Below are 10,363 nucleotides of genomic sequence, written 5' to 3' on the forward strand. Positions count from 1 at the left end.
ATTAGTGAACTATATATCCAGATTTAGTGAACTATATATCCAGATTTAGTGAACTATATATCCACATTTAGAATTACTGAACTACATATCAATAATTAATGAACTATATATCCAAAATTAGTGAACTATATATCCAGAATTAGTGAATTATATATCCATATCAGTTACTGGTACTGTGTATTCAGAATGAATGAACTATATATTCATATTAGTGGAGTTATAAAAATAAAATAAAAAATAAAATAAAAAAACTGTTTAATGGAGTTGAACGGTGCCACTAACGACACCATTACTCCACCAAAGTAAAACAACGTCGTTCACATTCGTGTGCATCATGCACAACATAACGATAATAAAAATATTACACTTGCATATTGATCAGATCTAATTCGACTCATTGATAAGAATCTGTAAGACGGTCTCACACAAGTGTGATCCAATTTTATAAGTGTTAACTTCAAAAAATCTGCTAAGGGCTAAGGTCAAATGGTACCATTTCCTTCCAAGTTCCAAATTCCCAACGGTCACTTATTCCAATGACGTCGTTGAGGGCCTTACAGCAATAGTACTTCTCACCTTCAACACCTCAAAGCGTACCCTTTATTCACCATTTAGCAAATTGAACAGTTTTACTGTATCAGATTTCATCAAGAGCATTGCTACTTGTATAGTGAGATAAAATTTCATACTTGTGTTGCATGACTTCTTAATTATGAGACTCCTATTTACCCAATAAATAGGTTTCATCAGCGACCACATACCTTAAACTATTGGCACTAATTAATAAAATAATTAGCCAATCGGTTAATTTGACTTATTTGACTACTATTAGATATTTGATTTAGTTAAAGAATCAATATGAGTGCTTGATTAAATAACTTTTTGTAACAACTTATTGCTCCAAAATGCTAAAATTCAAAAAGCTTCTCAAAGTAGCTTTTCTGATCGATAAGTTTTTTGAGAAAATTATTTTTGTATGTAATCAACTAATTTAACAGCTAATTTATCAAATACTTTTCTACAATCAGCTAATGTTATCAACAAGTCAAAATCACTAATCCAGTCAGTTAACCGCCATTTACCAAACACACCATTATATTTGTGTGATGCCTCAAATTTAAATTAAATTTGCATCATAATCTAACTTTTGTGCTGTAATTATGACCTATAAATTGATACACGAAAACTTCTATGACATTTTATAATGTGATGAAGAAAAAAGATAATGTGACTTTATTTTTAGATTATAGCATCACATATTACCATATTGCATAATTTTACACACACACGTGTGAAGATTGAGTATTTCATACTGCAAAGCAGCCATTACAATAATAAACTACTCAACACAAAAACCATATATACTAAGCTGGCCTGGTTGTTACTCAACACTTGACATCTTTCTCTACCAAATCCCCATCTGCTGCACTATCATCTTCTAACACCTGAGCAGGGAGGTCTTCCTCTTGATCGGATACGATAACCCTCGGTTTCAAGAAACTTGGTTGATTTGTTGAGGACAGAGCCCTCGCCCACATTCTATCCGTTATTACCACTCGGTTCTGTTTCTCAATGATTCTCTGTAGACACGACGAACACACAGTTCATAAACCACTAGACCTCGAGTATCCAAGATATCAGGCTATGAGCTGAATGGAATTACTTACATTGAAGGGTATGTAAGCGTGTCTGCCATTCACGGGACCAGTGACGAACCCAGTGTAACCTGCCATTGCTCCATGAACCGCGCTTTGAGCAAGGAGTGTGCAGCAAACATTGTCAGATGCATTGCTCGGGACAGCACAGATCATGTATGTAGGATCTGCAACATGAAAAAGGAGTAAATATGCGGTGGGGCTAGGAACCCTGGACCGCCCTATTAGTCGCGAAACAATAGATGAATGATGAGGTAACTACTGACCTATGTATTTGAGATTAATGGACATCTTCTCATGCTTAGAGAAATGATCCTGCAAAATAAATCAGTGGTCTAAAAACTTTATTGTCCATCTTCTCATTGCTTGCAGATATATATGCTTAATTAAAAAGATCATTTGGTATATGGCCATTAACTGTGAGTTGATTGGGTTAATTAGAGGGTATAACTAGTTGATAACATTAGCTGATTGTAGAAAGGTGTTTGGTAAATTAGCTGTTAGCTGATAGCTATTTGGTATAATTTCTTTTCTCAAAAAGCTAATTGAAAAAGTTGCTTGAATTTTAGCATTTTGGAGTTACAAAAAGCTATTAACCAAACACTTATATTGATTTTTTAACCAAACCAAACAGCTAATAGTGGTCAAATAAGCCCTAACTATTTTACCAAACAGGGTCAAAAAGAGATAGTTGCAATCTTACCTTGATCTTTTGAGAGATCCATAACCCGATATCTTGCTGAAGCTTGTTGCTTTCAGCATCCGACTGAGCAGAAACTAGGTCCTGCCCAGCACCTTCAGCTACAACTATTACCATGTGCCCATGTTCTTTCAGTGATTTCTCTATGTATTCAAACAGCCCACCCGGTCCCTCGAGATAAAACGGGGACTCTGGAATCAAGCAGCAATCAACATCTCGGCTCGCTAGGGTAGCATACATGGCTATAAAACCTGCACTGCAACTCCTTGTTAAAACATAGCATACTCTAAAGTTTTATCGACTAATTTTCATAGGATAAAAAAGACAACTACAAATTAAATATGGGATCCTCGAGCACAATAATAAGGCAAGATACGAGAAGAAATGTCACTCGTGCATGAAGTTTATCAGCACGAAACGTACCACTATAATGTCCCATTAACTTTACAAGACCAATGCCATTTTCGATACTTAATGCTTCAACATGTGCTGCACTAATAGCACGTTGGGCTTCCTCAACTGCTGTATCGAACCCAAAGGACTTGTCTATAACCTGAAAAAGGAAGAAAAAAGTGAGTAAAAACGAAAAAAAATTTGGTCTTTGTACTATGACATGCTCAGATTACAAGTGTTTACTGGAATATCGTTGTCGATTGTTTTGGGAATTCCAGCAACCGAAACCTTGAGACCGCGTTTTCTAACTTCCTACAGGCCAATGACAACACAGTCAAACATAAACGAACATTCAAGAATTCCCCAATTAGGGAACCAAAAGAAAACGATACATCATTGTACTAAACACTTGACTAGGAAATATACAAAACGTTACCTCAAAAATTTCTGCTGCACCCCTTTGTGTGCCATCTCCTCCAATTATATAAACCTTGAGGGGATCGGGGATAAATAATACATCAGAATTTCTTAATGTTACTTGTTTTCTTGTACTTAGAAGGTAACGTGACGACCCTGAATTAGGCTTACCTGATTAATCCCTCTGTCCTGAATGCAGTCTACTATCTTCTTGGTAACATGACCGCCTTGAGATGTCCCGAGTATCGTTCCACCACGCTTGTGGATATTATTCACGAACTTTGGGGTTAACGGGATTAAGTTCTTGGAATAAAATCCTCTGTACCCTCCCTACAAATCCAAGAATCTTATGGTATCAGGCAACAAAATTAAACCAAATCTCGCTTCATTCATATGGCTATCCGTAAAATTTCTACTCACGTTTATTCCCATGACTCGTTTTACACCATACATGTAGTACAACCCACAGACTATTTCTCTTATAACTGTGTTCAAACCAGGGCATAAGCCTCCACACGTAACAATACACGCGTGCACTTCATCCGACTCAAAGTAAACCTGAAAAAGATGACCATATACTGATGATGGCTCTGTTTGGCAGAGCTTATTTAAGAGCTTATAGTTTATTTTAAGCTACTAATAAGCTATATCCATTCATCCATATAATTCATATACGATCTCTAAAGTATAGTCGTCGAGTAGCTTACCTTTTGGCGAGGACCTGCACGCCTGAAATGCGTTCCCCTTGAACTATTCTCTTGAACAACAACCTGTAAAGAAAGAAGGAAGTTTAATTTATTCCCAACATCTGAACAACCTTAAAACAACATCATAGACTATCTGTCATTCCATAATTGCCACACATCCCACCACCTCAAAATTTATCAAATACTGATAGGTTGGTGGCATCGAATGCTGGACAATCTCTCAGGAATTACAGGGCAGCAAACTCTTCTAAAAACATAGCCAGTATGATTAAGAATAAACATTCTGGGCACTGCCTCCCAAAACTTAGTACATTGTAGGCCTATTCTCCTCAAACCTAACAAGAATATTGCAAATTTTTGAGTTATAATTCTTTAAAAAAAAAAAAACTTTTTTTTTTTTTTTTTTTTTTTTTTTTGCATTTCAAAGGGGACTGACCTTTTGAGCAACAGTGTCATCCACATCTACAAAATACTGCCTGCACAAAAATGGAAAAGAACATATTAACAAAAGCTTCATTAGTCAAAGCAAATCTTGACTGATGACTAATTTTTTGGAAGAAATTAAAATTCAGAATATTTAATTACTTACTTAACAACAGAGTATGAAGGATTATCTTGCAGTGGGTTTGGATATGTCTGCCACAAATTGAATTTAAAATTAAAAGTAAAAAAAAAAAAATTAGTATCTGACAAAATCAACCCATCCAGCAAAAATCTCATAAATAAGCTAACACATGAAATTCAAAGCAAATAATTAATGAAAAAAAAATTATAAATTTATTTCCTTTTTAAATTAGCCCCAAGGAATGAAGAAAAATAAAGCAGAAATTGGCATGATCAAGAACTTCATGAGCTACTTAATGAAAACTGAAAAAGATTTCAACTTTCTTCTTTTCATTTATTCATCAAAGTTTAGAGAGAGAGAGAGAGTGTGTGTATCTGTGTGCTTACAGGAAGATCAGAAATGTGATCAGACAAGTGAGGAACGTCTTCAAGAACGTAACCGGCGGCGCCGGCCACCACCTTCATCTCCCGCTGAACTGCAAAACTCGCCGACCCCATCGGAAAACACTGCCCAATAAACCCAAAGATTTGAACTTTTCCGATGATCAAAACCACAACTGCCCCTTCCACTGCACGCACCTCTAGTTATCTCTCTCTAAATATGCGTGTTTAATTATACGTTCTTGAATGAACTATGAAGTGTGTATATATATATATATATATATATAGAGAGAGAGAGAGAGAGAGAGAGAAGTATCTGGAAAAGTTAGCCCCCTGCCCAAGTATTTCTGAAACGAGCAGCCTATGATTCATCCAACGACCAACGACCTCGAATTCAACGTAAACTTGGAATTAATATTCACGAAGTCGAAGTATTCATATGAAACAAAACAAGCGGCTCCAAAGATTCTCTTAGCTCACGGAAAGATGGAAAAGGGTAATAGGACAGTTGTGAAGGCCGGTGGAAAGAAATGAGAGAGTAAAGAAAAAAATTTGGTGAAACATAATGTAAAATATTATACTTTGATGAGTTTGATCACACCACTTTGTTTTTTTTCTCTTTTTTTTTTTTTTTTTTTTTTTTTTTTTTTTTTTTTGTAAGCCACAAAATCTTATGGGAATATTTAATCCATGTTATGTGTCCGGAAATATCATATTATATTATTATTTAAGATTAAAACATTTATATATGTTTTGTTGTAAACTAAGAAGTATTATTCTTGACATTTGTATCATTCTTATTCTTGTAATACAATAAATATTATAGTATATAACGAAGTAGATAGAAGATTAGAAATACAAAAAAAAAAAAAAAAATCATTTTAAAATTCATCATTGAATTCAATATATATAAGATGGACATAGTTTCCATCAATCTATCTATGGAGATGAAGAAATAACATAATCATAATATAAGTCCTTTAGTAATGTTCATATTTATTTATTTACAACATATTTTATATGATTCTAAAAAATGTAGGATTTTTGAACTAATATGAGACTATAGAAAATGATTTTTTTCATAGAAATATGAGATTTTCATAAGTGATATTTTTAGAATGTAATAATTTTAATTGAAAATTTTACTTTTAATTTCATTATTATTGTGACATTATCACATTTTATTCTTAATTTTTAATTAAATCAAATTTAGTTTTATTTACATTTTTACATTTGATTCTTAGTTATAATTTTTAATAAATTAGTGTTAATTTTTAGGATAATTTAGTATTTTATAATCTTAGTGTCCTCCATCCTCTGATTAAAGATATGTTTCTAAATGCTTTTAGAGTGAACCTCAGCTCCTGCAATATTGTCTCATGGATTCTTATGACGGGTCGGGACATGACGAAAATGTAATATTTGTATTAAAAATGTAATTTTAATTAAGGAATAAATTATTTTTTATTTATAAGAAAAAGTGTAATACTTTTAAAGAGAAATGTAATATTTTTATTTATTAAAATGTAATATCTAAGGTTGAATAATTACTTATATATGAGCAAAAATGTAATACTAATCATTGATAAATTGTTTAATTTTTACTTTTGAGAGAAAGTGTAATAATACTTATGAAGAAAAATGTGATTTTTTTAATAAGAAATGTAGTATACTAGTACGTACTTTTAAATCAAAATGTAATATTAAGAGTAGTTAAAGAGTTACTTATGATGAAAATTGTAATACTTATGTGAGAAAATATAATACCTTTAAATTAAATCAAAATATAATATTTAGGGTTGAATAGTAACTTATGAGGAAAAATGTTACCTAAACATGGATAAATTCTTTAATTGTTATGAGAGAAAATGTAATACTTATGATAAAAATATAATATTTTAAAATCGAAATGTAATATTAAGAGTTGAGGAGTTATGATAAAAAATTTAATACTTGTATGGTAAAATGTATACTTATAAAAAAAATTATACCCGCTTCACGGATGACGACTTATAAGAGAATTTGCCAGCTTTTTATATTATACTTTAATTTTTTTATACATTAAGTTTTTAAGTTTACGCTAAATTAATCCTAATAAGTTTTTATTATTATATTGTTTATATGTCATTCATAGTTGTATTTACGCATTAATAAATATATTAAAATGATCAAATTACCTAGATTAAGTTTTTAACTAATTTTTTCAAAAAAAAAAAAAAGTTTTAACTAATTTAAATTCAAATCATTTTAATATCTCTTATAACTTTATATATGCGACACAAACTTTCAATTTTAGTTAATAGAATATAAAATATTTTATTAGATTAAAGTTGGTCGGTTAATATTTATTTACTTTTACAAAAAGTTGGGACTTCGAGAAGAAGAAGAATGGATATTCTGCTAATATTCTATATTGTACGATGTTGATTTTGGGATTGAAAATTAATTACTTGCGTTTGACATGTAAACATGGCGTCACAAATCCGCATGGACCGTCACGAAAATTTTCCCACCGCCCTCATGAAATAGACTTATAGACCCAATGGAAAAATGTATGGACAATATTTAATAACAACGTTTACTTTATAAAATAGGTTAGAAATATAATTATGATAATAGACTTTTTTTATATCCTTTGATTTAATTTTTTATTTCAACGAATTTTATTTATGAAATTATGTTATTCTTTTTACAATGAATAATCAATAATCAATTGGACTTTAGAGTGGACCGTTCAAAACACATTAATAAATAAACAAATAAGATGATTTAATAATTTGATAATCAATAATCGATTACAAATTTACAACTTAATTGCTATTCACATTTATGAGACGCTCTAAAAAACATCACAACTTTTCTTTTGAACAGTGTCGTCATTTGTGCCGTTTGGCGCAGACTTATTTAATTTCTTTTGATTTACTTTTACTTGTTTTATTATATAATAAAATAAATATCCATTTCTATAACAAATTGCTATTAGTTATTCCCTATACGTATATACTATATTCATGGCATATGCTATTTATTATGTAATGTAATTTTTATTCATTTAAAGTTTGTTTCGTGAATCAACACGGTTTGTAATTATATTCTTTAGAAATACTTTTGTTATATAACTTATACTGCACCAAATTAAAAAGGGAGAGAAAACAGAAAAAGTCACATTAAGAAATGAGAATATGTAGAGTACAAGTAGTACAATCAATCTATATTGGTCTAAAGTAAAATTCTATGGGCTAAGAGTAGGATATAAAGGTTTTGTTCAAAAGCAGTCATTACATATGTCGAGAATATTATGTTATATGATTATTATTTATATTTGTTTGTAAATTTTAATACTTTATTAAACAATGAAAAAAATGGATATTTGAAATTTTGAAAAATAATTAATTTCAAGGATAGTCTATTGTCTATTTATATTTAACAATTTTATTTCTGATTTTCAATTAGATCATAAATGGCCCTTTGACTATATACTTTTATCAATTTATATCATTGACGTTTAATTTGACCATAAATAATTCATTGACTATTGATTTATTTCAAATTTGGTCCTCTGATTGAATGTCTATTTAATAAACATTAAATTTAATGGTAATAATGTAAAAATTAGCTAGCAGAATTGCTTCTCCAAATTGAATATTTAAAAGTGATGAAACAAATAACATAATCGCTTCAAATTTGTTGCAGAAACATATCAGTATGCTTGTCTAAATTAGTTTATTATGCATCGATATGTTCTTTATATTACAACTAATGATGAACCAATGTATTAAATTTATGAACTCAATTTGTCATCTCAACAACAAACCAATTTTTACATTCTTACCATTAAATTTAATGCTTACTAAATGAATATTTAACTAAATGACCAAATGTAGAACAAAAATCAATAGTCAAATTGAAAGTTGATAATGAAAATTAGTAAATGTTAATAATTAAGGGACCATTTATGATTCAATTGAAAATCGGGAATAAAAACTGGTAAAGTTCAATAGTAAATATATCATTCCTAGAATTAATTATGTTAAAAAATTACAATTTTTCATACAAGAAACAAAACTGGCATGGGTTTCTTTTATGTAAATGGTGAAAATTCAAGTAGATGTAATTGAAAAAATTAGATCAAATTATTTTCTTTAGTTTTGAATTAGACCATGGACAATGTACCATTTCTTATTAAAGTTTTTAAGGAATTTTAATTGCATGTATAACATATAGGTTTTTCCCAATCGTTATGCCTTGGACCCGTGTCCAGAATGCTTGCTGGACACGGGTAACAGTGCCGTTAGGCACTGTTATCTTCTTTTTTTTTTTTTTTTTTTTTTTTTTTTTTTTTTTTTAATTTCAGATCACTTTGTTATAGAAGTATATGTTCATAATTTTATTACTATATGTTAATAACTATACATTCATAACTCCATAACTGTACGTTCATAACTCTATAACTGTACATTCATAACTCTATAACTGTACATTCATAACTTCATAACTGTACATTCATAACTCCATAATTGTACATTCATAATTTTCGAAGCTCTATGTTCACAATTTTAGAGCTCTATGTTCATAATTTTATCACTATATGTTCATAATTGTAAGTTCATAATGTTAGAGCTCTTTGTTCATAATTCGATCAATAACTGTACATTCATAATTCCATAACTGTAGATTCATAATCTCATAACTGTAGATTCATAACTCCATAACTGTAGATTCATAACTCTATAACTGTACATTCATAATCTTCGAAGCTCTATATTCACAATTTTAAAGCTCCATGGTCATAATTTTATCACTATATATGTTCATAATTGTAAGTTCATAATGTTAGAGCTCTGTGTTCATAATTTCATAATTGCATAACTGTACATTCATAACGGCATAACTGTACATTCATAACGGCATAACTGTACATTCATAATCAAAAAAAAAAAAAATAACGCCGTTAACGGCAAAACACGCGCAAATTTTTTTTTTTTTTTTAACTAAATGACGCGTTTTTTTTTTTAAAAACGACGTCGTTTTGGGCCCGTGTCCACAATTCAATGTGGACACGGGTCCAGAGCATAATTTGGTTTTTCCTTTTGTGTAATTAGTGCAAATCAAACCCAAATCAAAATGAGCACAAACAGCTTGACCTATACGCCCCGTCAAATGTTTTGTCCAAAATTTTGCAAACTCTTATTACTGGCTATGTCTCCTAAGTCCTATAAATATTTTTATGTTGGGCAAAATATTTGGTGTTTTTTTCGAACATTAAAAATATTGCTGTTTTCTCTCTCAAATTAAACTTTCTATGTTTCTCTAATGGTTCTGCCAATCCTTCTAGTCTTCTATTAAAAATTACGAATTATACATTTGTTCAAGTTTGTTGAAACGTTTATATTTGAATGCTCAAATATATGTGTAATAAATTGAATCATGAGAAACAGACGCTTTAACGATCTTAGTGCCCTCGTGACACTACTGGTAATCTCGCGTTGACCATCCAACAGATGTTGGATGGTAACATGCATTTTTGTGACGAAAATTGGTCTTTC

The 10,363-nt window shown here is 30.4% G+C and overlaps 1 protein-coding gene across 2 annotated transcripts; it reads right to left on the minus strand.

Moving 5' to 3' along the window:
* Positions 1 to 1,207: 1,207 nt before the first annotated feature.
* On the minus strand, positions 1,208 to 5,356 carry LOC109171060 (ATP-dependent 6-phosphofructokinase 6-like). Of its 2 annotated transcripts, XM_019320187.1 has the most exons (14): positions 4,824 to 4,844; positions 4,462 to 4,508; positions 4,309 to 4,348; positions 4,039 to 4,207; positions 3,873 to 3,935; positions 3,586 to 3,723; positions 3,337 to 3,495; positions 3,185 to 3,238; positions 2,992 to 3,060; positions 2,779 to 2,908; positions 2,359 to 2,606; positions 1,922 to 1,970; positions 1,668 to 1,822; positions 1,208 to 1,580 (listed from the first exon to the last, which is right to left on the minus strand). In XM_019320187.1, the coding sequence occupies exons 4-14, from the start codon at positions 4,072 to 4,074 to the stop codon at positions 1,386 to 1,388; spliced, it is 1,296 nt and encodes a 431-aa protein (XP_019175732.1). In that variant the 5' UTR covers positions 4,075 to 4,207; positions 4,309 to 4,348; positions 4,462 to 4,508; positions 4,824 to 4,844; the 3' UTR covers positions 1,208 to 1,385. The 2 variants fall into 2 exon arrangements, with proteins under 2 accessions (XP_019175732.1, XP_019175731.1); XM_019320186.1 differs by lacking the exon at positions 4,039 to 4,207 and having other exon boundaries at positions 4,824 to 5,356.
* Positions 5,357 to 10,363: the final 5,007 nt, after the last annotated feature.

Source organism: Ipomoea nil, unplaced genomic scaffold, assembly GCF_001879475.1.
Source record: "Ipomoea nil cultivar Tokyo-kokei standard unplaced genomic scaffold, Asagao_1.1 scaffold3394, whole genome shotgun sequence".
NCBI lineage: Eukaryota > Viridiplantae > Streptophyta > Magnoliopsida > Solanales > Convolvulaceae > Ipomoea > Ipomoea nil.

Coding starts and splice junctions, on each gene's coding strand:
- LOC109171060 (XM_019320186.1), bottom strand. CDS start 4,934: ATGGGGTCGGCGAGTTTTGCAGTTCAGCGGGAGATGAAGGTGGTGGCC. Junction 4,509..4,823: donor ATCACATTTCTGATCTTCCT/GTAAGCACACAG, acceptor AATTTGTGGCAG/ACATATCCAAACCCACTGCA. Junction 3,496..3,585: donor AACGAGTCATGGGAATAAAC/GTGAGTAGAAAT, acceptor TTGGATTTGTAG/GGAGGGTACAGAGGATTTTA.